Genomic DNA, 27218 nt, shown 5'->3' on the forward strand with positions numbered 1-27218 from the left:
CCCATGTCTGGCAGATCTGCACAGGCCCCTCCCCTTCTGGAGACAGCCCCACATGTACTCTTTGCCCCAGCCGGCCCATGTCTTCCTACCCCTGGGGATTGCTCCTACTGCTCCAATCTGAAGAACACGTATCTGTCCCTCTTCCTGGGCCCCTGTCCCCCATAAGGCCACTGGGCTCTGGGTCATGTCAGAGTTGGTGAGGTGGGGAAGACAGAGCCATAGCTCCCAGTGCCAAGATCCACAGGACCCCATATGATACAAGACACCATGAGCCCAGTGGAGTGAGCACCAGAGAAAGAGCTCGCCTTTGGAGCTTCCTGGGAGAGGTGGAATTGGACTGGGCCTTATGTCCGTGAGTTCGGCCCATGGGCGCGTGCACGCACACTCACTAGGCAGAGATGGAGGAGGTGGCTTTTGGTACCAGTGACTGGGCCAGAGGGGGAAATGAGGGGGGGCATGCTGAAGAAGCGTCTCCCCATGCCCCTTCTCTCCCTAGCACCAGCACTGGGACCAGCGTGCCCTCTGGCAGCATTGTGCTGTTCCCCTCTGCCCTGTCTGGCACCAAGACCCACACCTGCTGAGCCCTGGCCACACTCCTCCGGCTGCCTTGCCCCGGGTTCTCTGGGCCTCCTGGATGGTTGGCACTAAGTACTAATTCCATCCATCTAACCCTGCCTATACCACCCACCCTAGCAATACCACCCCACCCCAACAGTGGGACTGTCACAGTTGGTTCAATAAAAGTTAGGCTTCTTCCCCTTTGGGGTCCTGGTTCATGTGCCAGATGGAGCTAGACAAGAGGATTCCCACCTGCAGCACCTGCTGAGCCCCACACAGGGAAACCAGCCTGTGGGTAACGCCAATCTGTCCTGCACAGCTGACACTCCGGGGGCATTCTGGGGGCCCTGAGCTCCTAGGGGAAAGAGCTCCAGCTCGGCCCTCCCTAACCATCCAAGGAGGCTGGTAGTTGGTGACCTGCCTAGGCCTTTGCCCTAGTCCCGTCCTCTGGCTGGGGAGGGAAGGAAAGGTGATCCAGTCTCGTGACAGGGAGCCCCTTGGCCTGTGCCCTGCATTGTGGGACCTTCTGCGGGCAGCCTGGCTCAGTCCCAAGGCCAGGAATGTGATGGAGTCTCGAAACTTGGGGGGCAATTGGGAAGCAGAATCCTACTCATGGCAGGCCCAGCAAGCAAGAGGCTCCCAGGGGGTTCAGTGAGCCCTGGGGGCTCAGTTCCCCCCTCTGGCCCCTTCGTGTCAGAGGCCTCGACAGAGCAAGGGGCAGCAGATGGTTATTTCAAAAAAAGTCTTTTAATTGTTCAAAATAGCACAAAACAACATCGCACTATGGTAATATTGAGTCACGGGGTTACTCTACAATAGATGACGGGTGTACTGTTCTCAGAACCGAGAAATCAAAGGGCACTCAGGGGAAGGGACCGGGGTCAACAATGGGACCAGGCGAGTGGGCTCCAAGGTGACTAAACGGGACGTTTTCCACAGCGAAATCTACTAGAATACAACAAACCAGGGGCCCAGAGGCCACTGGCTGGTGGTGGTGGTGGTGTTGGGGGGGGGGGTGTCTGTGGAGGCCCCAGGCCACAGCTGTCTCCAGGGTGGGGTCTGAAAAGATTGGCTGCTCCTTTTAAATCCTTCTGTAACCTGCTTGCAGCCCTGCTGGTTGCCTAAAGCTGGGGTGTGGGGCAGAAAGCTGTCTCATTAGCCACTCCAAGCAGAGCCCCAAGCCCAAGTCTGGCCCTAGGAGGATGGGCTCGGCCTGGGGACAGCGCTGCAGATTCATAGAGCTGGTGGCTAGTGCTCTTGGCCGGCTCCTTCCCAGGCTGCCTGAGCCCCAGTTCCCCCAACCCCCTTTCCTCACAACTTTGCCTGGAGGTGGCGGCCGCAGGAAGCAGCAGTGGAGGAGTCAGACACTCTAAGCCAGCTGTGCCCAGGAGGGAGCCTGGGGGTGCTGGAGGGCACTGGGAACCCAGGATCAGGAGGATGGCACGCAGCTGCTCCCAACCCCCAGCCATCCTCAGAAACCTGACCGACTGCAGGCTCCAGCAGACTCTCAAGCTCGATCCTATAGGTGTGGAGACCATGTGAGTGAGGTCTGACTGCTCACCCTCCCTTGTCCCAGAGGGCAGGGGCCAGCAAGAGGAAATCGGGCTGGGCAGCAAACACAAGGCCTACAGGGGAGATTCTCCGCCTCTCCTGCCCCAGCTGCTCCCAGGGCTTTTCCTCCAGAAAGATCCCTGCCAAGGCTTAGCCAAGGAGAAAAAAGTAAAAAAAAAAAAAAAAAAAAAAGATACACATTCTGTACACAGCTAACAACAAAAAAAAAGGGACAAAACCCCACACACTAAGGCTAAAATTACAATAAAAATGTTAACTTCATCAATTTCAACTGAAAACAATACAACCAATGCAGCAGTTGGCGATGTGGCCCCAGCCCGACCCGGGGGGCCGAGGCCAGGCTCGGGGGCTACTCTAGGCCCCACTGGGAGTCGGGAGGTTTTCACAGAACACTGCTCAGGCCACCACGGGGCTCCTTCTTCGCCCCTTTTCTTTTTCTTTCTTTCTTTCTTCTCTTTTTTTAAATGGGAAAGAAGAGGGAAGGCGAGAAGAGGTGGGAGTACGAAGGCCTCTGAGAAAACGTGTAAGCTTCCTGTGGGATCGCCGGCAAAGACAGGGTTGGGTAAGCCAAAGGGGGGCCGCTGTTAGGTGGCAGAAAATGCGAAGGTAACAAAATAAAATACAACCAGCCAGACACCCAGCTTGGGGTGCCCCACAAAGCCTGTGGCAGCAGGCGGGGCAGGGGCATGAGTGGGCGGCGCCTTTCCTCAGCTTCCATGCCTGCACCCCCCAGCCCTTGGCTGCCCCCTCGAGCCAAGGGTGACAAACAGCAAGAGGTGTGCAGGTTTTGGGGGTGCATGCATTCCGTCTCCTTCCTTCTATGCCGTCTCCTTCTTTTTAGGTTTCTAGTTCTCTCCCTTGAGGGCCTCTGAATTCTCTGGGCTTGCTCAGCTCTCAGGGGAAGGCGCTGGCGGGGGAGGGGCGGGTGGGGGAGGAAGGCGCATTGCTCTCACTTGCTCACTGCTCTTCCAGCTCTGCCTTCCACTTCCTCCCAACAGCAATGGTAAAATGTGCTTTCTTGAGATAATTTTAAAAACAGAGAGGGAGAGAATGAATGGCGGCCAGTGGCTCGTGAGGGTGAAGTGTGAGCGCCGAGTGGGTGGGACGGGCGGGCCCTGGCAGGTGGCGTTCCTGAAGCAGAAGGGGTGTCTGGAGAAGCATCCAGGCGCGGGGCAGTTGCCTCTCACTGACCGTCTGCCTTAGATTTCTTTGGAGCGGATTTCCTTGGAAAATGGAAGGAAAAGGTAAAGACAGTGTTAGCATGGGTCCTGACAAGTCTCTGCCTGGTACCTAGAGGGGCTTCACACCCAGTTGAGCCCCCCCCCAAATCATTTAAGGAGAAGTGGAGCCCTAGTATTCCCACTGTTCCTTCCTCCCAGAAGCTGCCCACCCCCAGCCTCAGAAGGTTTCTGAAAGGGGCTTCCTGCTTACATTTCCGGAGAGGACATGGGCCGCTTGCTGGCCGGTTTGGCGCCAGAGCTGTCTTTACTGGTTTCTGAAAGGGAAGAGGGAGCGGTGAGCAGCTGAGCAAGGTGGACAGCAGGACTCCAGTCCCACAGCAGCACATGGGCCAAGAGAGCAAGAGCAAAGGAAGTATCTGCAATCCCCTTCCCCTCAGCACAGCCAGCTGACCTCCAGAGCGTGACAACCCCTCCCGTAGGCATGCTCCCCATGGTTCTGGCCACCTGTGTGCCACCCCCAAGGGTTGCCCTGAACTCAGGTTAGAGGCCCTCACTGTCCTCCCTGGTCAGCCTCGTGGGAGTTGGCATACAACCTGCAGCCTGGGCCTCTGCTCCCCACCCCGTGCCTTGCCCACTGGGCTCCAGCCTCCCCTGGCGCCTCCTACTTCACATTCTTGCCATTCTCCCCACCCATCTACCTCAAACGCCCCTGGGAAGCTTTCCCTGTATCCCCAGATGAGGCGAGGTACCCCTGCAAGACACCTCCGTAGCACCCTAGGCCATCAGGCGCCCCAGATTATAAAGCTCCAAAGTCCAGCTTGAAGCTGGGCCACTCTGCCCCACCTGATACTCAACCAGGGGTGTCCACTCCTCAGCTCCCACCCAGAGGCTGCCCAAGGAGCCCAACAAATGACACCTACCTTGCAACCACCTCACTTGGGTGGCTGGGCCGTAGCCCTTCTCGTTGCGGGCAGCAATGCGGAATATGATGGCAGGCTTGGTGGTGTAGTCGATGTGGGCGTTGGAGAGGCTGGAGGACTGCACGAGGCAGGACGGGCTGGGCCCGCAGTACACCCGCATGAAGGCCAGCTGAGCCGGGGTGGAGCTCTTGGGCTCACCACCGGCCTGTGAGCTCTGTATGGCCAGGTACACGGAGTACTCAATGATCTTGCCCGAGGTCACAGAGGGCGGCTCCCAGGTGAGGTGAGCACCATCCGGACTCTAGAAGCAACGGGGAAAAGGTCAAGTGATGCTGTCTTCGGCCTGTGGGACTTTATCCCACTCTGCCTATCTGTGAATAGACGAGCTAGAATGCCTTGCAGCTTCCAGAACTGACTGCTCATACTTCACCCCTCTTCCTGACACAGTGCTATTTTACAGCAGAGTTCAAGAAGCTCCAAAGAGACGGCCTCATCTGCCCCACTCGGAACACAGCCTGCCTATACTTGCTCTGCCCCTAATCTATGACTTGTCACTTAGCCTCTTGGTGCCTTAGTTTGCTCATCAGGAGCATGGAGCTAACAACAGGTTCCATACCTCCTCAGGATGTTTCAAGGATTGGATAAAAGAACATGTTGAATGTGGCATGTAGTGGACACTCGCTGAACATCAGCTGTCATGTTACAGAGAGGGAGACTGAGGCCAAGAGAAGGAAGGAACTTGCTCTTGTCACCCTGGCAACTGGTGACAGGCTTCACTCCAGACCTGGCTGACTCTGCCTACATCTTGGGGCCCCTCTTGGGTCACCCCCACCTGCCCCAGCATAGAAGGGAGTTGCGTGTGTATGGCCTTAGCCAAGGCCTGCTCTGCTCCAGGTGAGCAGGGAACCAGCCGGGGACAGAGAGCCACACCACAGAAAGACTCACTTTGCTGATTTTAATAGCACAGGGGGCCCCTGGGAAACCAGGCAGACACGTCTTAAAGGCTGAGATCTCGCTGAAGGGCCCTCGCCCACAGGCATTGATCCCAGCAACACGAAACTTATAGGCTGTGCCCGGCTGCAGCTCCTGCTTCTTTAGCTGGTTATAGTCTGGGACAGTGCCCGAGTCATCCTGGGGAAAAAGACAGAAAGAACAGGGAGAGAGAGAAAAAAGTGACATGAACCTCACCGTCGAGATGGCAGCTCTGGATGGGGTATGGCTTTGGGGCCCATAGAGCAGTTTTCCACCTGGGGCATGATGAAGGTCCATGTGAGAGAGGAGTGGGGGGAGGGGGGAAGAGGGCAGCAATGGCAGCCCCTTCGTGACAAGGGGGGACATGGCGAGGTGGACAGAACTGGGCTTCTCTGGTGCTTCAAGGGGTGCAGGACGAGGCAGTGTGTGGGGAAGGCTCTGCACCTGGCTGTCCTTGGGCCGGCCCCAAGATGCCACCCCTGGGGAGCTTCAGAAGTCCCTGAAAGCCCCGGTACCTGCCTCATGGCCAGGATCCACCCACCCGAGGGCATCAGCTCCTAGGGACACTTACATCAGATGGGACAGCATCATCTGGTGGAAGGAAATAGTGTGTCACCATTACGTTGGTGCCCTTAATGACCCCCACATCAAACCACTGATTCTCCTTCTTCACAGGGGCTTTGCTGGGTGGAGGTGGTAGGTCCGGCTTCTGGAAGACAGAAAGGGGAGAAGAGATCAGGCCCTCAGCCCTCAGAACCCAGAGGCAGTGCTCCCTAAATCCCTGTCACACCAGACTTACCACGCCCAGGGACTCGATGCCGTTAGCCACTTCAGTGAGGGTAGCTGCAGCCTGCAGCTTCGCGGGGCTGGCTACCACGACTGGCTGGGGAGCCACAAATGTGTTGGAAGGGGCCAGGCCTGGGAGGAAAGAAGGCGTCAACGGGAAAGGCCCCAGAGACCTGGTTTCTGTGTGGGAGCTCCTCCCTTGGGCCAGACCACACTCCCCACCTCTGCACAGGGGGGCCCACCCCGGAGCGGGTGCTGCAGGAACTTACTCTCAGTGGCTGTGGAGGGTAGCAGGGCCACAGTGCTGGGAACAGCCCCGGCCAGCTCATTGAGGCAGTTGCTCTCAATAGTCGGGTCATTGAGGCTGTCGGCAGGGGCCAGGGCCTCGGTGGGGAGGTGATGGTGCTGCTGCTGGGCCTGCGCCTCCTGCAGCTGCTGCTGCTGCTGCACCAGGGCAGCCAGCTCCTGCTGTGTCAGCACGATGGGGATGGTGGTGGCCTGGCCCTCCTGGCCCTCGGCTGACAAGTGGCCCAGCTCTGCCTGTGTCACGGCTGCTGCTGCCTCGGACGTGTCCATGGGTTCTCCAGTGCCTGCTCCAGGGTGGAGAAAAACACTACTCAATAGGAAAGCCAGCCAGGAGGAGCCTGTCCCTGGCTTCCCACTGTCACTCCCCTCCCAGCCTGGTCTCTCCACTTGAGCACTATGGGCAGTCCCAATAGACAAAGACCCTTAGAACCTGACCCCGGACCTTGTTTCCTGGCTCACCTCTACCCTCCCCTTCCCCAACCAAGGGGCCCTGCCTCCTTCCTGGGTGCCAAGTCCAGCCTGTCCGATGTGGCCATCCTCCCCTTCACCTCTGACTCATGCCACCCTGGCAGGAAGTGAGCCTCCTCTTCTCGAGCTGCCCATCACTGCAGCCCTACAGCCAGGACCATCAACAGGGACACTCCAGAATCCCATGTCCTTGCTCCTCCTGAGGGGGCCATCTTTCCCTCAGGGCCCCTGTCTGGCCTCAACTGAAGATAGCGTGGAGAGCCACCCTGCCCCAGCACCTACCCATGACAGCCTGCTGGGCGGCCTGGAGCACTGCCTGGATGGCCAGGGCCTGGGCTTCCTCTGTGGCTGCGGCCTGGGCAGCTGCTTCAGCAGCAGCAGTCACTGCCAACTCCTCAGGGGTGAGCCCTGTTACCATGAGGGTGGTGGTGCCCGCCTGGGCCTCAGCCATCAGCTCTTGGGGAAGTGACAACTGGTCTACTTCAGACTGTGTGGGCGGGGGTGGCTGGACCACCACAGTGGCTACCACAGCTGAACTGGCAGGCTCCTGGCCTGAAGATGAGTCCCCTGTACTGCTCAGATCCACGGCGGCCTGGAGCTCAGGGGTCTGGGAGGCTGACAGGACCTCGGTGGACTCCCCCATCAGGGGTGTGGAGGCGGGCTGCAGGAGTTGCCGTGGCGGCAGCTGCTGGCGAGGCCCTGGTGAGGCCTGGAGTTCCTCTGGGGGCTGCAGGATGTCAACAGCAGAGAAGGGCATGTCAGAAGTTTCTGTGTTGGCTATGGTCACTGTTATCGTGGCCGGAATGGGGACTTCGGTGGTCAGAGCCCCTGGGGTAGTCTCAGTCATTGATGAGATCTTCTAGAAAGGGAGAGAAGCCCCCGTCAGAGGGGAGGAGAGAGAGGCCAGAACCAGGCAGCCTTCATCTTTCCCTGTGGGCCTGGATTTTCATTCTCAACAGGCCAGCGCAACCCCGTGAAATGGGGAGGGGGCGGCAGGAGGCGGCGAGACCTTTGAGACCTGCTGGTCATTTCAACCTGCCCTCAGAGAGGCCTCCTGGTCTAGCCAAAGTGGCACTCAGACTCCCACTGTGTCACTCTCATAGGCTACAGTGAAATGACAGGCTGTGGGAAACAGCTACGGAAATGAAAGTGCCTGTGAGACTCCAGAGGATGGGGGACTCCTGCCTCCTGCCTTGTCATGCACCAACCTGCCCTTTTATGGTCTGGAGAAGGGACCAGGAACTGCACAGTGCCTGGTACAAGAGTGACACCTGGTGTCTGACTCCAGAATAGCACGGCCAAAGGCACAGTGGGCAACAGGGAGGCAAGAGGGGACCCAGCCAGGGCTCTTACCGGCACCGAGGGGCCAGGGACCGGCGTGGACTGTGTCACAGTGGTCACAGCCCGCGTTAGCGTGGAAGACACAGTGGTCGTGATGGCACTGGAGCTGGTGAGGTTCACACTGTCACTCTGGGTGCTCTCCACCTCTCCCTGGTCGCTGGTAGCCGGTGGGGGATCTGTGGGGAGGAAGCAGAGTGAGGTGAGAGGCACTCGGCCTGGAGGAACCTAGGGAGGAGGCTGGGTGGCAGGAGCCCTAGAGCCTCCCTCCACATGGCTTTGCCACCATGAGACACAGCTGCTTGGAGGACCCGTGCCCCACCCCCGCCACGTAAACTGAGCTCCCCGGAATGTACCTGTTGGCCTCTGGCTAGACAGACCTTTCAGCCACCACTTCCCTTATCCTTTGAGCCTTGGGCTCTGAGGGAGCAGAAATGCCAGGCCGGCTGCCTTCACTCACCTTGGTTTGAGCTCATGTTGGAGGTGACAGTGGTGGCCGTGTGCGTGGTGCCTGTCTCGTGTGTCTCACAGGGGGGATTGGAGCACACCCTCTGTGTCGGGAAAGGAGCCAGTAACGAAACGCCGGCCTGGGGGGTAACCGTGGGTGGTGCTGCCACCTCCAAGGTGGACTCCAGGGTCCTGGGGGAGGGAGTGGTGGCAGGGAGCAGGGCTCCTACGCTGACCGACATGGTGGTACCAGTGGAAGTGGTCTGGTGTGTCTCACAGGGGTGGCCAGCAGGGGGCTGCTGCCCACCCTCAGGCTGGCCCGCAGCCCCGCTGGAGGTGGCGGTGGTAGGTGTATGGGTGGTGCCCGTCTCGTGGGTCTCGCATGGCGGGTTGGAGCAGACCCGCTGGGCACTGCCTGCGCTCGAGGTAGTGGCTGTGTTGGTGGTGCCCGTCTCATGGGTCTCACATGGCGGGTTGGAGCAGACTTGGACCACGGTGGCCGAAGGGCACAGCAATGCCTCCAGGGCTGTCACAGTCACAGCGGCACCAGATGAGCTCTCGTACACAGGAATGAGGGTTCCCTGTGCCTCACCGAGCTCTGCGGCACCCATGGTGGAGCGGGCTGTGGTGGGTGTGTTGGTTGTGTGGGTATGATGTGCCTCCAGCTGGTGCCCTGCAGACACCAGCTGACCTAGGCCAGCTATGGGGCTGTCCTTGCCGCCAAGGCCGCTGGGCCTGACTTGGCTGCTCACAGGGGCCAACTGCACAAAAGTGGTGCTGTGGCCGCCAGCCTCCAGCACCAGGCTTGGCCCAAGGAGCGGGGCACTGGTGGCCATCACAGTCATGGTGGTGCTGGTTGCGCTGGTCTGGCAGGTTTGGCACGAGGGCTTGACAGAACCCTGGGCTCCCTGTGACGCCCCAGAAGCCAGGCTGACCCGGACCACAGCAGGAGCAGTGCTGGCCACATAGGCATGCCGGGCATCTCGCTGCTGGCCGGTACCAATGGTTGACATGGCGGTGGTGGCGGTGCTGGTGGTGCCTGTCTCGTGGGTCTCGCAAGGCGGGTTCGAGCAGCCATGCTGCCCCGCCATGTTGGAGGTGGCGGTGGTGGCGGTGCTGGTGGTGCCTGTCTCATGGGTCTCGCACGGCGGGTTCGAGCAGACGCGAACCACGCTGCCATTCTGCTGCCCCACTGGTGAGGTCACGAGAGAAGCAGCTGCCTCTTGTCTGTCACAGACAAACTGCACCTGGGCGGGCTGGGAGTGCCCCCCGAGGTTAGCCACAACAGTGGTGGTGGCGGTGTTGGTAGTGCCCGTCTCATGGGTCTCGCACGGCGGGTTGGAGCACACCAGCGTCACGGTGCCAGGCTGCACATCACCCTGGCCTGAGTCAGCAATGGTAACTGTAGCTGTGGGCTGTTCTGTAGTAGGCGAGGCCAGGATGGACACAGGGAGGTCATGCACAGGCTGGGCCTCAACCCCACTGGGTGCTGTGATCAGAGTCACCTGGGTAGGCTGGGAGACAGGCTGGGGGAGATACCAGACGGGAAGAGTTAGCATGCAACTTCTGCCTGCCTGTCCCTCCCACCATCCTGCAGTGTCACCCACCCTGGCTGATATTACCGACCTGGCTCCTAAAGCAACAGCCCTGGCAAAGCCAGGACCTGCTTGCCCTCTGACCGCAAGACAGTGCCTCACTCAGAGACCAGGGAAGAGGTACTGCTTGGCCTCAAGGGCCCCAGGGACTGGGAAGGGGCTGTGGGGGTGGGGCAGGGGTGGGGCAGGGGCGGGGCCTGGCTGGGGCGCACCCTTGGTCACGGGCCCTGCCTGAACAGAGGCCAGCAACAGATGCATCACCATTTCCAGGAATTCAGCTTAAGATGCATGAAGAGAAGAAAAATGCTATATGTACATGAAGGTGAATTCTCACACCCACTATAACACCATGAGAGAAAGACCCTAGTATTCAGAAACTGGAAATGGGAAAAACGTGATGTCTCCAAGTGACGGACTATTAGGCAGTGATGAAGAATCATGATTCTGTAACAAACAGGGACACTGTCCCACGGGTTCTACACGCATGAAGGAAGAAGAGGAGCTGGCTGCCTGCAGCAGCAGCAGGAAGCCTGGCAAGGATGGTCCCAAGACGGAGACTAGAACAGTCAGGTTGGGGCTCACATGCTTTCCGTAGTGTCACTGACATGCAACCACACACCCTCACGGTCTCCCGGCCACCCTACCTGCATGGTGATGGTGGGGGTGGTGAGCCCGCTGGCCGCCGTCAGCGTGGTCTGCGCCGCTGACACAGTGATGGCAGTGGGGTTGATCACCTGGCTTGAGAGGGTGGCGATAGTGCCCAAGGTGGTGATAGGTGTGGCCAGGGAGGCGCTGGTGCTGTGGCCCCCAGCTCCAGCAAGGCTGGTGGAAACGGTGCCTGTCACCGTGCCTAATGTTGTGACACCTAAAAGCAGGGAGGGAGGCAGAGATGGGTGAAGCCTGTTGTTGGTGCCTCCTTTCCAGGAGCTTTTCTCCCTGGGTGGGGCTGGGGGCAATGGGAACTCTGAAGTGCACCCAAGAGGACCAGAAAGCTCCAGAGAGAGAGTACCTGCATCCTCCCCCAGCCCTCCTACAGGGAGGTGGTCCTGGGAACACTATGCAGACTGGCACCCAGCCTGTGGGCTACACACCTGTGGTACCCTTCACAACCAATGTGGTAACGGCCGGTTTGACGGCGGAGACAGTGACGGGGGTGACCAGACGAACGCCCCCCATGGGCACAGTGCGGAGGATGGTACCTGGCTGTCCAGGGGCCCCCTTTAGCACCACCTAGAACACCAGAGGAAAGTGCCCCTGTCACTCACAGGCTGGCCGGATCCTGTCCTGCCCCATCCCAGGCCCCTCAGGAGGACACGTGTGGCCTGCTGGGGTCCTGGACTGGACACTGGGGTGAGGAGAGGGCCAGATCTGCCTCACCTGGGTCACTCCTTGCTGCCCATGGCCAGTTGCAATTTTGGGGACAGCAGTGATGATTTTGGCAGGCGCTCCAGTCCCTGAAGTCATAACCTTGGTGGTGATGATGGTGATGGGGGACTTGATGCCAGGGCTGCTGGTCACACCTGGATGGGAGACAGGGGGCAGCTGGCTTCAGGCCTGCTGCCTCCGGAGCTCCACTCTGCGCTAGCTCCCATGGCCCGTTTCCCTTAGGCCCCCTTTTAAGTAGTCACCCCTGCTGCCCCTTGATTAAAATGCAACAAGTACAATCACAGCCTCACCCCTGCCACCTCCCGACAAATCTTCAATAAAAGCCAGAGAGAGTAGGGAGGAGGGAGAAAGAGAACAGAAAGCAAGAGCACATTGTAGCCCGGCCTCCATCCACCTATCTGGCTTTAGCCCAACACACTTCCTCACTGGCGCAGTGGGGGAGGTCCCTACCTGTGGCGCCCGCCTGCGTGATGATGGCCGACATGGGGATAGTCTTGATGATGGTCGTTGTGCCAGGCTTCGTAGTGCTGGGGGACACACTGCTGATGCCCAGGATGGTGGGTTTAGTACCGGCCCCACTGGCCTGCGTGGTAGTGATGATGGTAGTGGGCTTGCCATCTGCTGAGGTCACCAGCTTGAGAATGGTCCCGGCTGGCAGGGGCCCTTTGGTCTACAAGGGGAAATGACTGCTGAGGTCACCAGCTTGAGAATGGTCCCGGCTGGCAGGGGCCCTTTGGTCTACAAGGGGAAATGACGAGGTGAAGGAGGGTGAGGTAAACCAGCATCTTTGCCAGGACGGGAAATCTGGTCCAGCTACTCGCCACCGGTAGCTCAAGCATCTCAGGGAATATTCTGAAGACTGCAGGTGACAAACCTGAGCAGCAGGACTTTCTGTGCCACATGTGATCATGGGATCTTTTCTAGGCAGGGATGCAAGTTCCACCTGTGGCCCAGCGCCCACTCTTGCTTGTGTCACAGAGCCCCCAAGCTCACCTGGATGATCTGAGTCACCGGGCCCGTAGACGCCTGGCCTGTGACTGCCGAAGTCTGCACTGGTTTAGTCTGGACCACTGACATCACTTTGCCCAGGTTGGAAATCTAAAAAGGAAAGAACACAGCAGGGAGTGATCCAGAAACCAATCAAGGGCACGGCCTGGGCTAGGGCACTCCTGGCACGGGCCCAGGGCAGTGCCACAGCCTGGCAGCTGTCACATGCAGCAGGGTGGCACCCGTCCCTCACCAGAGCACTGCCTCCTGGGACGGAGATGGGGCTCTTCACCAGGGTGATGGTCTTGGTGACCCCACCCACCACCGTGGTCACCACCTGGGCTTGCTGGGCCACTGTCACAGTCCCCGACTTGTGCACCGTGATGATGGGGCGGGTAGACGTGTTGGCAGCGGAGGAGACGGATGTCCCCACCTGGGCAGCTGCGGTCTTCAGCATGCGAGTGGCTGGGTTGCTCACCTGGAGGGGACAGAAACGAGTGATGGGCAGGGCTGAGCGCCTCCACTGGGAATGTCCCAGTGGACCCACAGCTCTAGCCTGGCTAGTTACCTTTCTCCTCCTCCTCTCCCCCTCCCCCTCCTAGACTGAAGAACAGCTCACTTTGATTTACTTTTTCCTAGCAAAGCAAGGGAAGGGACCTAGCGACAGGTCTAGCCTGAGTCTGGCACACCCCTAACGGTGACAGTTTATTCCACAGCTCACAGCAAGCACCAATTATGGACTGATGGCCTTTGTGGGGTGGTTCAAAACCCAGAAGGAGCGACCGCTGTCTGACCACAGTGCCCAGAAGCCCCAAGGCTGCCAGCTCAGAACCAGGCCCAAGGGATGCTCACCATGACTGGTGAGGAGGCCACCTTCACAGTGGCCGGGAGAGTGGTAGTGCCAGGTGTCACAGCCACAGTTTTGACGATGGTGGTGCCCGCTGGGACACTCAGCACTGTGGGCGCCGAAGAAGGAGGGATCTTTTGGGTGGCGGCGGCTGCGGCCGCCAGTGCAGCCATCCCACTCATCTGCGGGCTGCTGCCGATCACCTGCAGTGGGCACAGGGAATGTGAGCCCGCGGGCAGCGTTGGGACGAAGGCCGCCCAGCTCCCTGTTCTGTGGACTCCACCAGAATCGGCCAAGAGGCTCAGCCTTGCTCTGAGAGCCTCCTTCCCGTCCAGCGTGCCTCACAGCAGCATCTCTCAGCTTTTCGGACTGCCAGGCCCTGCTCTACTGGCTCCAACCTGGACTCCTACCACCCAATCAGGCGCGCCAACCCAGCAGCAGGAGTCTGCCAGCAGCCGTGAGTCTTTTCTAAAGACCGTGGAGTCAGATGCAGCTCTCTCCTCGTGGGCCTGAGTCAAACCCCAGCTGGCTAGATTCTCTCCTCAGGCTTCAGGACTAGAAAGTTGATGTTTGAAATGCTCTTGGGATCAGAGAGCAGGGAGGTCCTCTGGAAGTGTTAATTTATGAACTCATTAACTTAGTAACGAGAGATCGCCTTATTAGTAATTTACAGCTGAGAAAAGCCCAGGATGAATGGTGCTAGAGCTGGGTGACATTCAAACCTGGTCAGGGCACCATCAACCACGAGAAAGTCCTGCCCCACCCAGCCCAGTCCAGGGACAGCTCCTCACCGTCCCCTGGGCGCTCTGCGTCGGCACGACCATTCGCACGCCTGCAGGTAGGGAGGTCACGGTGACGGGCGCTTTCCCAGCCTGGCTCGCAGGTCGCATGGTGACTAATGGGGTTCCTGTGGTAGCCTGAGGACCAGTCACTTTGAGAACAGCAGGGACACCTGGCGGGAGAAGAGGGCAACCATCAGCAGAGCCCCAGCCCCTCTGTTGCATTCAGCGTGCAGACGTGAGCTGCTTCTGTGACCTGCCTGTGCTTCGTGTCTGGCCCTTCCAGACACTCCCAGTGACAGTCTTCAAGGGAGGGACTGAGGCCCTCCCCACCCCCAGGAATAAGCCTTTGCTCCCAGCTGCCAGGGGTGCTGTCTTTCAGAGGCCCTCACTCAGACACGCAAGCTCCCGGCGGGCCAGCCCCTGCACTCAAGTGCCCGGCCCCCAGCTCACCTTGAGTCCTGGCTGCGGTGGGCACGGAAATCGAGCTGCCAGGCACTGTCGGCAAGACCTGGATGGTGGTGGTGGTCGGGGGCGCGGCGGCAGCCTGGGGCAGGAGCGTGATGCCTACTTGGGTCAGCGGCTGCACGGCAGGTGCGGCTGCTGCCGGGGCAGGGCTCTTGGGAGGGTTGGTAGGCACAGACGGGACTGGATTGGGTGTGGGGGAGGTGGCAGTAGCAGCCGTGGCAGGAATGTCATATTTCTGGAGCTGCAGAAGGTAACTGTCGGCTGTTGCCACTGCCCCCCAGCTCACCTCCAGGGAGTTGGTGTTGGCTCGCACCAGCTGTACCCGGGCCGGGGGTGGTGGCTTTTCTGTAAGAGAGCACAAGTTAGTGAGAAGGGGGGAGGTGGCAGCTTCAGGGGTGGGCAGGGCTGCACTGTGGTGGCCTTACCTGTTTCCAGGTACCAGAGGTCCTTGCAGCAGACCTGGTTGTTCCAGGCCTTTCGGTAGCCATCGCGCCCACTCCAAATGTACAGGCGGGTGTTGATGGCTACAGCGCAGTGGCCAGCTCGGGCCCGGGGAATATTGTCCTCCAGTGTGTCCATCAGGATGGTCTCCCAGGCCATGGTATCTGGGGAGGGCAGGAGGTAGAGGTCAGCAGGGAGGCAAAGAAACCCACAACTCCCAGTAGCCCTTTGGCCTTTTGCTGTCAGGGATGGGGAATTAAAACCAGGAAGTCATCAAGGATTACTAAATTAAAAAAAGACAAGGCGAAAAACAACAACTCTGTATGGCAAAAAAACCATACAAACTAAAACTATAATCCACGAACTAGAAACTGGGAAAATTCCTTGAAACGCACAGCCAAAGGCTTCACTTGTTGCACATCAAACAACACAAGAGCCTATAGAGAGACGGGCAAAGAGGAACGCAAGTTACGGAAAGGCGACAAGGATCAGAGAGAAAATACACACCCTTGCTCAAAACAAGAGAAATGCAAACTGAACCCGGGAGGGGCCTGGCAGTTTGGTTTCTATGCCCACTGCAACCAGGCTCAAGGTGAGCCAGGGGCAGGGGCTGGCCCACGGGGAGACTCAAATCACCAATGGGCTTGGTGAGGAGCGAATGCTCGGCCGGTGCCGGCACCGCCAGGGGCGTCTATGTGGGTGCAGCCTCCGTGCAGGGCAGCTCGGCAACATCCTTTTGATGGCAATTCTACCTCTAGGTTTTTACCTTTCAAACACACTTGCACGTGGGTGAGAACAATGCAGGGATACTCACGGAGCAGGGTCTGTGCAAGTTTCGACACCACGAAAGCAATTCAAAAGAATGAGGCTGCTCGCCGTGCAGGAGTGGATGGTCTCCAAGACAGAGTAAACGGAAAAGGCCAGGTGCCGCACCGCCATGGAGAGCGGGCTGCCGGCTTGTTTGTTTGTTTTTAAAGGAACCTATAGGCAAGGCTTGTCTACATAGAAAAGCCCCTGCAGGGCGGAGGAGGAGCCACCGAAGTGGCTGCCTGAGGAGCAGAGCGGGGCAGGAGGGAGGCCCTGCGCCGGCATGCTGGCTTGCTTGTGTCCGTTCACGTGTTGGACCACGTGTGGGAAGAGCCTATTCAGAAAATGGAAAGGAGGAGCGTCCCTCAGAGCGCTCTGACCAGTGGCTACTTCTGGTACATTTGCCAGGCATGGGCCTTAGAAGAAGCTTCGCTCCCTGCACACCCGACACAGCTCTCGGGGCCGAGGAGGGCCAGCCTCCCGCAGCCCTCCGCAGGCCACTCCGAGCCCGAGGAGGCCATACCCAGGTTGAGACAAGCCAGTGTGTTGGTACACTTCCACTCCTTCTCGTGTGTGGCCACTTTGACGTCATCCATGACGAGAGGCACCCAGCCACCAAACACGTACATTCTGGGACGAGGGAGGGAAGAGTAGGAGAGGATTGTAGAGGAGGTGCAAGCTAGAGGCCACCTCTTCCATCCAGAAAGTTCTAAACAAGCTTGGTCCCCTAACTCTCCCCAGGAGTGACCCCCAGGAAGCACGAAGCTCCTGACGAGGCCTTTTCCTACTTGGTGGCTCAGCCCTCACAAGAACTGTGTCACCTCCACCATGAGGAACCACTCACCTAAAACTCACCTCAGGCCCCGCTGTTTTATACTCACTTTGGCAACCTTGGCATTGACAAAAACACCCAGCTGCTCGTGTACAGGATCTAGAACACTCTGTGCCCCTCTATCCTGAGTCTGCCCTCTCTCAGTCCCCCAGGATTGTAATGGAAAGACGGGGCTGCTAAATGCCAGCCCAGCCAGAAAAAGCCTTCTCAGGCCTTAGGGATTGCTAGAACCAAACTGAGAGTCCGGTGGGTACAGGGGCAAGCAAGGAAGAGAAAAGCGATGGCCAGCTACTCACTTGTTTCCTATGGTCGTGGCCGAGTGGAGACTTCGAGGAAGTGGCGCCACCCCGCTGAGACTGGGCTTATTCCATGTCAGAGTCTCTGTGCAGAGTGATGGAGAAAGGAGGGTTACCCACACTGGATCAGACACACGCCCTGCGATCAGGAAGATGTTTCCCAGATGTGGGGAAGGCTCTGGATGGGGGGTGCCAACCCAGTGCAAGAATTTCATGCCTGGCCTCTCTGCAGCCCGTGGGAGGCCCTCAGATCACCAGGTTCCAGCCTCTCCCAAGCTGTGTTCACCCTCCTGCCAAGGGCATCTCTTTGAACACTTTTCTTTTCTTTTTTTTTTTTAAAGATCGGCACCTGAGCTAACAACCATTGCCAATCTTTTTTTTTTTTCCTTTCTGCTTTTTCTCCCCAAATCCCCCCCGTACATAGCTCTATACCCTAGTTGTGGGTCCTTCTAGTTGTGGCACGTGGGAAGCCACCTCAGCGTGGCCTGATGAGTGGAGCCATGTCCGCGCCCAGGATCCAAACCAGTGAAACCCTGGGCCACTGTAGCAGAGCATGCGAACTTAACCACTCGGCCACGGGGCCAGCCCCTCTTTGAATATTTTTGAGCACCTGCTAGGAGCTAGCACTGCTCTTAGAATGGGGGTAGGGGTGGTGAGCAAATCCTCAAGGCACGCTGCTTTGTGTCCTACTCTCCACAAAATGTGTTCATCCCCACACCACCTCCACCGTGTGCAGACTGTGTCCAGAAGCACCGTGCTGCTGGGAACTCCACTCATGATAAACTTTTCTTTTCTTTTTTGGTGAGGAAGATTGTCCCTGAGCTGACATCTCTGGCCAATCTTCCTCTTTTTCTCCTGAGGAATACTGTCACTGAGCCAACATCTGTGCCAATCTTCCTCTATTTTATGTGGGACGCCGCCACAGCGTGGTCTGACCAGCAGTGCTAGGTCCACGCCCAGGATCTGAATCTGTGAACCCCAGGCCGCCGAAGCAGAGCATGCAAACTTAACCACTACACCACCAGGCCGGACCCTGATAAACTTTTCTTTTGAGTGCTGACACTGATCTACAGAACAGGCTAACCCTCCAGAGACATGTCATCAGCCATCTTCTCCCCTCAGCCTTCTTCAAGTCAAACACCCGAACTTCCGTCAACTACTCTTGACACTCCACCTAGTTATCAGCCCAAGTAGCCCCTAGAGATCTTACGGCCTCTTGATCCCATCTGACCGTGACAGACCAGGGTACACTACTCCTGGTACAGTCTGATCACTGATCACAGGGTCCTGCCCCTACTCCACCATGACAAGACAAAGGAGCTAAGCAGGATGCTCCCTCTTCCCAAGAGCCCCACCTCACCGTCCCACGCTGGTCGCCCAGCAGACTAGCTTTGCTCTGAGGCCAGTGGAGCAGCCACGCCCACATCTTACCAATATCCAGGGTCCAGAGGTCCCCCAGCCTGCAGCCACTCATTCCTCCGTAGATCACCAGCTTGGACTTCTTGTTGTCTTTCTCAGTGTAGACCACGGCAGTATGTGACTCCCGGGGTGGGGGCAGGACACCGTAAGTGATGGGGATGTCCCAGGCTACCACTCCAGAGCCTGGCCGCAATTCCAGGATGTATAAGTCATTCAGGTACCTCGAGATAAAAGGTCAGATATGGCAAGCCGCAACCACTGCATGCGCCAGAGGCCTCATCAGCATCTATGGGCAAACCGTGGGGTCCCTGGGTGACAAAGGGGGCTAAGGCCACATGAACTCCAAGTTATTCTACCCTCGCCTGCAAGAAGGAGCTGCCAGAAGCGCCTGAGGATGAATGGGAGTCCAAGAGCAGCAGGGGAATGGGGCTGGGCTGTCTTGCACACAAAACTGGGTATTAAATGAGGGCCTCCCAGGGGAAGAGGAGGTGCTGGTTCAGGACTACCTCCAGATTTCAGAAAGGCCGTGGGCCGCTGGCCTTGGAAAACACCCATCCTTAAGCCTGCAGGCAGCGGAGGCTGAGAAGGAAAGCACCAGCTCTACCCGTGCTCTGAGGAGTAGGCGTCAGCCCACGGCAAAGTGGGTTTCTACTTCCTGGCCCAGCCCTCCTCCCACGAGGCCACCTCAGGATTAGAGACCTCAGAGCCGGAAAGCTCCTTAGAGGGCACCTACTGCCACCCTCTCGGTTCACAAAGGAAAGGGACTTGGCACAGTGGGGTTGGCTGGCACATGGGCAAGCACAGCTATGCTTGTGGGATTCCACATGAAGAGAACAAAGTCTCACCTGGGAATGTTGTTCTTGGGATCCTCGCTATCGTTGGCCAGACCCCCAAACAGGTAGCATTTGTTACCCACAAGGGAGAAGCTGTGCCCAAGCCGAGGACATGGAGGGGGCCCGTTTTTGGGTGTCTTTGCTTTGAGTCTCTTCCACTCCCACCTGCTTGCCTGCAAAAGGAAGACATGACGATTGAATCGGGGATGAGATGGCCGCCGTGGGGGCCTGGGCCATTTGTCATGTAGTGAGGAGCTGGTCAGGGTGAGGCTGGCACATTCAGGATGGCCTAGGCAATCTCTTAAGCAGCCCCCTCCACCTCCTCTCTCCTGCCTCAACCCGGCCCCTGGCTCCCCAGCAACTACCATAAGCAGCACAGCAGGGCCATTACCTGGAGCTCATAGAGGTCATTGCTGTATTTCCCATACTCCACCATCCCACCAAACACCAGGAGGCGAGTCCCGTCGCACACAAAGCCATAGGCTGCACACCCAGGAGGGATGTCCCCTCTCACGGCCGGGATGAACCACTGGTTAGTTGCTGGAGAACAAAAGGAAATAGAAGTCAGAACACCTCGGGAGCTCCCAGAACCAGAGCCCACACTTCTCCCACTCCCCAAATCCACCAGCCTTCAAAATGTGGTCCGAGAAAGGAGGGGCTGAGACAGCGCCTCTTGTCCCAAGGCTGCGGGACTCTCTCCTTTCGGTGTTCAAGGGCCAGCCCTCTACCTAAGCCATCTTCCAAACCCCTCGACCTCAGAGGCCACCTCAAAGCGACCTGTGATCACCCTGCTTCTTGTCAAGACTGTCATAAGCAGGAATTCACTGACCAAGATAACTCATCAGCTTCTGGGAATGTAGCTACCAACTTTCTTCCACTACTACTTGGTGGGTCATTGGAAAGAAACTTCCAACACCCAAAACATCCTCTTGGTGATCCTGTGCTCCTCCTCTCGTGGGCCCACAGCTACACCTTTAAGTGGCCAAAAGAGCAACAGGCACGGGCAGGGGCCCTCCCTCCTGCAGGTGCTAGCAGCAGGCAGTGAGCAGGCGGGGGAGGCCAGTCGAGGCAGCCCAGCCTGCTGGCTGAGAGAGCCACCCGGGTGAGACTCAATCTCTGCTTGCATCTCCTAGGTGATGGTCCACATCGCCTCTCCCCCTATGCCACGCCCACACTGCTCCAGAAAATTCTCAAGAGCCAGAAGTGGCAGCAGTAGCATGAGCTTCTGTGGCAGCATCACAGCCTCCGCCAGCCACAGAAGCTTCCCCAAAGTCCATCACCTGTAGCTGGGGGTGGGGTGGGGAGGCCACCGAGGAAAAGGGTAAATCAGAAGCCAGGCAGGACCTGGTGGCCCGGCCTTCGGCCTTCAGCTAGATCCACGGCTCACCCTCGTTTCAGGCTCCCACATCCTTGAGTTCAACTCCCCTCAAAGTTGCCATGCCAAGACTTCCAGGAAAGCCATGGGGCAACCATCCTCCTGTTTTGAGGCGTCTCTTGCATTACGCACTATTTAAAGGGCTGCTTCCTAAAGGATATGCCACATTCCCTCCAAAAACCTCAAACTGGAGGCCAGATACAAATCTGATTCCGTGCCCCTAAATCAGTTTTTGGTCAAATGTGACCAAGTAGGTTGGGACTGAGGAGCCGGCAGGTGGGGAAGGGACCTGGGTGTGAAAAGAGCACACCCTGGGGTCTGACTAGGACTCAGGATATTCCCATGGGGAGGGCCTCAGGAGGCCCCAGCTACTCACTGCTTCTCGGCCTTTCTGCACAAGCACACACTTGGTTGTTGATACTCAGCCGCCCCTCCGATCCTCATGGTGGGTGACCCAAGTCCTAGGTTGTCACCCCCGAGGCCCACCACGCACCGTGGCCAAAAGGCCTGCCCTCATCTAAAAGCACATCAGTATCTCCTTAAGGCCTTTCCCAGGGTAACAGTGCACCCTCACTTCCTGCTCCCCACTTCCACAGGGTAGTTTGGAACTCCACAGTTTAGTGGAGTCACTGGGCCTTCAGGAGGCCTGGCACTGACTCACCTCTCCTCTCCTCTGCCATTTTCCTACTAGAGGTGCAAAGCTGTGCTGCCGGCCACACGCACGCATGCACGAGCGCACCCACATCCCAGCCCTCCACCTCCTTCTCATCCCTAGTGCAAACACAAACCAAGAGAAGCAGGAGCTTTCCATGCCGAGGCAAGTCACCCCTGCAAAATGGGGAGAGAAAGCCTCCTGGGAGCCCTGGAAGAAGGTTCATCCAAGGTTACCAGGGTAAAAGCTGAAAGAAACCTCTAATCACCTCAGCCAACCTCCCTCAACTGATAAAGAAATGGAGTCCAGGAGGGGAAGCAACTTACCTGAGGTCACAGAGCAAAACAGACAGAGAGACAAGAATCTCGCCACCAACTTAAAGTGATCGCTAGATGCCCACCTAAGGGCCCCACGTACAGGGAAGCCATTGCTGCCCTCGCTCACCTGAGCATCCTCATGGCCGCCACACATGGTTATGGGGCCACTAGGGACCATCGGTCAGCACTGGGACAAAGCTGCATGGCCAGTGAGGTCACCCCACAGCTTCCCCCATCACACTTTGATCACTGAGCCAGCTGGCCAGGCTGGAAATGACCTGTGATGTCCCCAGAGCTCATGATCACCAACTCATTCTATGGTACCCAAGAGAGGCTGATCTCGTTCTAGAACACTCCAGGCAAGGCAGGGGCTCTGCTCTCTGCACCCTGTCAAGAGCAGTCTGTCGGGCAGTACAGTTTATAGTATGAAGCCGCAGCTTGCCTCTCTTTGTTTCACACGCGGTCCCAGTCCTGCCCCTGAGAGGGCACAAGCGACCATCTCTTAAATACAACGACTGCTTTCAACTGTCCCTTAATCACATGATCTCTAGTTCACCCAGCAGGGTGTCCTGTAACTCAACCTCTGGGTCCCTCATTCTAGATATGCTCTCGCTTGTCTCTGCTCTCAGCTGGGAGGAGGGTTTGAGGAAAGGAAGCTGACGGCACACGGGACCCTTCATGGGATGACCCGAAGCACGACTCCACCTTCTCCCTCCTCAGCAAGACCAAAACCCCAGCTTCCGTGTTTTATCAGCTCCCCTCGTGCCTTTCCACGCTTTGCCAACGTGTCCTCCTGAGGGGCCTGGGAAGGGGCAGGACAGGTGGTTGCTGCCATCCCATCAAACTCTACATGTCACCACCTGGAGACCTATACCCACATGGTGGAGGGCCGGTCAGACACCACCAGCTGCTGTTTTGCTTGCTCTGTCCTGCTGGGGCACCGCCTGTGTGGCAGATGCGGTGCCAGGGGCTGGGAGGCAGAGAGGAGCCAGCGCCAGTCCTCGAAGTCCCTATCTCGTAGGGAGACTGTGGTGCCCTCCTCCCACGCCGGCAAGAACTCTGCACCAAGCGCGAGCCCGAGGAGCACAGAGCAGGGGCGATTATGGGGAGGGGGCTTCTCAGAAGAGGCGACACTGGGGCTAGGTCTTGAGGGGTGAACAGGATTTCCTAACAAATGAAACTAGCAGGGCCAATCAGGAAGTGAGCGCAAGAGCTGAGTGAGAAGAGGGGAGGGCCCCGAATGGAGGGTGAACAGACTGGAGACAGGCTCAACTTACTGACCAATTAGCTACAGGGACGGAGGAACTGGGGGAGTTTCCAAGGTAGTGGCCTGCACCTGTTAACTGAAGGAAGAGACAGCCCAACAGTCTCTGTGAAGGTCTGTACTCCCGCCCAACTCCGCCACCAAGTGGTAGGGTGACCCTGGGCTCGTCACTTCCCCTCTCAGGCCCCAGTTTCCTCATGTGCAAAAACAAGGAAGTTTCACTAGATATTTTCCAAGGCTCCTCCCAGCTGTAACAGTTGAGGGACATTAAAGAACCGGTGAGGCAGACCAGCCTTGGGCAACGGGTTGGGGGACCAGTCACGCCCTCTCCTTGCCAGGGCACACCCCCTGCCAGCACTCGGAATCCTTTTGCTCCAGTCCTCTGGGTAATCCGCTTTGCTATGTTGAAATAAAATTCCCTGAGGTCAAGGACAGTAGCTACCCTAAAACCTCCCAAAGGCCAGCCAAGTGTCCTGCAGCCACTGTGGTGACTGCTGCCAAAAAGGAAGGACACACCCCGCCCTTCGAGTGCACACCTGCCACCTCCCAGCCCCGTCACCCCCAGGTCACCCCCAGATCATTGAGCTAACCAAGACAGTGAAGCATGCACGCGCCCCTTAAAGCCTTTTATCTTAGCAACAGACAATGCTTCCAAATCAGCTCTCTCCCCAAAGGGCGAGCCTCTCTGAGCACTAATCCTGCAGAAGGAAAAGTACGAGAGAAGAGGCATAAAGACAATATGCTCCGACCTCACTTAAGACAAAACAAAGCTAAGCGGGAGGCAGCCAAAGATGACAGGATCCATGCCACCACTGGTGGAAGAGGGGCGACACTAAGCCCTGTCTCTCCCACGAACAACAGAATCTCACAGCACGGCGAGGCGAGAGGACACCAGATACTGGACAAATTCCTGCTCTGTCAAATAACGCGTCAATGCTGGGTGAGGAGCAGGGAGTAGAGCCTGCTAGCCCCTCTCCTGAGAAGTCACAAAGGAGGTGAACAGGGCAGTTTCCGAACTGCTACCCTGGAGGAAGCCAGACTGCAGCCTTCTGGAAGGCGGGCTACTCTCTACTACAAAACACGTCCTTGCAGACAGGGAACGTATCAAGGCCAAAGTGGTCAGTTCATTTTAATCAACCAGCGAATATGCTGTAGAAGCCCCAGGAAGGAGCGGACTTTGGAGCTGATGGTAATTAGGCCCCTGCCCTACTTTCTAAAATCGTGTTTCCCTGCCAAGGAACCTGCTCCAGGCCTTATGAGAACAAAGTTGGTCCAAGGAGTCTAGGAGGTTCTGCTCAGGGTAACAGCCTCTCTAAAAACAGCCTTGCCCCTCGGCCTTACCTTACTGGGCTAACTGCTGCCACCACAGCTGTCTGAGCTGGCACAGAGCACCACCAAAACCAGCCCGGCCTCGCTGGAGGCAACAGGTGCTGAGACTTGGAAGGCAAAGGGTCACCAGCAACCTGCCAGGCTTCGAAAGTCAACTTGGTAGGGCGACAACCTATAAGGTGCAGAGAAAACTGTACTCTCTGGGTGGGGGTGGGGGTGGGGGGGGCAGAGATGGGAAGCACCCAACCAAGAGCCCAGCTCCAACCCTGGCCACCCCAACCAACTTCTCCCTCGGTTGCCAGCTCCCAGCTCCAGGGCAACCTCAAAGCTGGGAGACAGTACCCATACTGAAGGAGTCCCTACTGCCAGAACCCTGGGAGAGGATGGACCTGGAGCAAAAGGAGCTTGCCAGATGTGACGGCAAGTGGGGAAGAGGGCCCCTGACCACCACCAACCCAAATGGGGGCATCTCCCCGCTGGGGAGGGTAGCCTCCTACAAGACCACTGAGGGGGCGGGGGCAGGCTTTCGCGGGCCACGCCTCAGTCTCTCAGGCTCTCAGCCAGAACAGAAGGTACACAGGCCCACATACACCTAGGCCTGCCTTCCCAGCAAGGCGAGGGGCAATGGGCCAGCATCCATTCAACAGGCAGCTCCGGCCAACAAGGTGATAGTTGTGCAACTCAGGCCAAGTGGCCACCATGAGGGAGGAGCTGCAGGAGGATGTGGCCAAGCCCTAGAGACCTAGCAAGGACACCAGCCAAGAAGCAGAAGACAAGCCAGCACACACACCATCTCCCGAGACAGAGGCACACCACCGCCTGCAGTCTACCATCGAGTCCCGCTCCTCGCAATCAATGAGGCCTTGCAGTTGGGGGAGGCATGAAAATGGGCAGGGCAACCTCCTCAACCTCACAGAAGAGAAGAGTCAGGGCCCATCTGGCCCGCTGCGGGGCCACTGGAATTCACCTCCTACATCAGACCGCCAATTTGAAGAGAGACACTGCAGAAATAAATGCCGAAAGGGGGAGGCAGCAATGCCTTGGGTCCCCAAGCCTCCTGCACACGCTGGGAGACGGTTACCCACCGAGGCACACAACTCGCCAGAGGTCAGGACCAGGTTGCTCAACTCTCCCCCTTTTCTTGAGATAGACAACTAATCTGTAATTTCGAAGTTGTCATTTCTCCCGAATGAGCACTAAAGATGAGGAAGAGCGCAGCAGGCGCAGAGAGGAGGGAGGTGGGAGGTGGGAGGAGGGAGGTGGGAGGTGGGAGGAGGGAGGAGGGAGGAGGGAGGAGGGAGGAGGGAGGGGGTGGGACTCTGCCTGCGCCAAAGGGACGCATCCGCCCGCCCGGCGGGCTAACGGTGTATGTCTGAAGTCACCACTGCTGGCGACACCCCCGCCCCCTCACGAGCCGGGCTACAGGGTTCGACTCCAATAATGAAAAGCATCCCTCAAACGCAGGAGAGTCAGGGAGGCTAAGAACGGGAGAAAGAGAAGGGAAAAGCAAAGAAGCCGGGCAGAGCAAAGGGTCGTGGAGGGGAGGAGAAAGCAGATCGGTGCCGAGGAAGAGAGAGGCATGGAGAACAGGGAGAGAGCGGGAGGGAGGGAGGAAGGAGCGGGACGAGGGCGGAGAGGGAGGAGAGAAGGGGAGGGAGGGAAAAAAAGGAGGGAGAGGGAGGAGATGGAGGGAGGGAAAGATCCGAGGACCCAGCGGGCTTTGCACTCACCCGTGTTGTACACGTGCAGTTCGTCCACTATCCCCTCGTTGCCGCCGCCGAACACCACGATGAGCTCCTTGATAGCCACGGCGCGGTGGCCGTGGCGGGGCCGGGGCACTGGACCCGACCAGCCCACCACTCGCTTCCAGCGAGGCTGCAGGAGCACCGCTGGCGAGTTGGCGGGCGACACGGCCGAAGCCATAGTTCCGGGAAAGGGCGCGGTAGAAAAAAGTCACCAAGCGGGAAGGGGGCCCCCAATTCCTCTCGCACACACCCCCTTTCGTCTAAGGCAGCTCTCACGGAGAAGCGGTTCCTCACACAGCGGTGGACGGCTCCATGGAGGCCGCCATCTTAACTATCCTCCCTCCCTTTGGCTCTTTCCCTTTTTTTCGCTCACCCCGTGTCCTCAAGAGCCTCGCGAAGCCGTCGAGCGCCTAGGCCCGAGAAGCTAGAGGCCGTCGAGTCCCGCCGTCCTGACTACTTGCCCGGACGCTCCCGCTTACAAGCTCGGGCGGGAGGCCCTGGGAGCCGCCATCTTGAGCCGCCTCTCTCTCCTCCCTTCCTCAGTCGTAGCCCTACTCCGCCGGAAATGGCGGAGCCCCGGCCCGGTTCCCACACCCCCCAAGTCCCCTGCACTGGCCGGCTTCCGGGGCGGGTGGAAAGGAGCCACAAGCGCCGCGGTTGTCCCAGCCCTGCCGGCGCTCAGACCACAATTGTGGGAGCCGCCATCTTGAGACCGTCCCGCTTCCCCGCCCAGCGCTTAGTGCAGCCGCCGGTCCCAAGACAGCTTCGACACTCGTAAGAAATAGAGGCGCGCCAGAGGCCAGTGGAACGAGCTCCAATTCTCCGGGGCTGCTCGGAGGCTCGCGCCGTACAGCTCGTGAGGTCTCGAACCTCTCCCCTTAGTCCGCCTCTGCTGCTCAGGCTGCGCCTGCCGCCCTGGGAGCCGCCATCTTGAGACTAGATCCCCCTTCCCCCCTATTCTCTTCCTCCTGGGTCAGTTCTTCCACTGCAAACCAAACGCAAGGCAGTGTCCGATCCTGGCTTCGCTCCTTATGACTCCTTCCCACCGGAGCCGCTCCAAAGAGCCAGAGTTAGGCCCCGAAGTAGCAACTGTACGGCAGGAGGAGCGGTAACGGCAGGGCGCTCATGCCTCCTCCCTGGGAGCCGCCATCTTGTGTGAAGAAGTAACAACTAAACATGGCGGCGGCGGCGGTCGGGCGAGGGGGCGGAGTTGGGCGACGTCACTGCCCCCCTCCCGCCCTCGCACGGCTTTGCCTCTGGGCCGAGACCTCTTAAAGGACCCCCGCACTGCTCCGCGG

At 58.4% G+C, this 27218-nt stretch overlaps 1 protein-coding gene across 8 annotated transcripts; it reads right to left on the minus strand.

The window, feature by feature from the left end:
- Window positions 1–1282: 1282 nt before the first annotated feature.
- HCFC1 (host cell factor C1) lies at window positions 1283–26467 on the minus strand. Of its 8 annotated transcripts, none has more exons than XM_044763116.2 (26): window positions 25906–26467; window positions 19630–19778; window positions 19251–19411; window positions 18418–18626; window positions 16987–17071; window positions 16382–16488; window positions 15036–15215; window positions 14596–14955; window positions 14155–14315; window positions 13369–13566; window positions 12770–12994; window positions 12523–12627; window positions 11980–12199; window positions 11521–11663; window positions 11235–11373; window positions 10788–11008; window positions 8562–10074; window positions 8117–8280; window positions 7046–7490; window positions 6259–6579; window positions 6003–6121; window positions 5775–5912; window positions 5177–5362; window positions 4232–4532; window positions 3562–3625; window positions 1283–3353 (listed from the first exon to the last, which is right to left on the minus strand). In XM_044763116.2, the coding sequence occupies exons 1-26, from the start codon at window positions 26096–26098 to the stop codon at window positions 3314–3316; spliced, it is 6147 nt and encodes a 2048-aa protein (XP_044619051.1). In that variant the 5' UTR covers window positions 26099–26467; the 3' UTR covers window positions 1283–3313. The 8 variants fall into 8 exon arrangements, with proteins under 8 accessions (XP_044619051.1, XP_044619050.1, XP_044619049.1 ...); XM_044763115.2 differs by having other exon boundaries at window positions 6259–6582; XM_044763114.2 differs by having other exon boundaries at window positions 6259–6582; window positions 7046–7619.
- Window positions 26468–27218: the final 751 nt, after the last annotated feature.

Source organism: Equus asinus, chromosome X (genome assembly GCF_041296235.1).
Source record: "Equus asinus isolate D_3611 breed Donkey chromosome X, EquAss-T2T_v2, whole genome shotgun sequence".
Taxonomy (NCBI): Eukaryota; Metazoa; Chordata; class Mammalia; order Perissodactyla; family Equidae; genus Equus; species Equus asinus.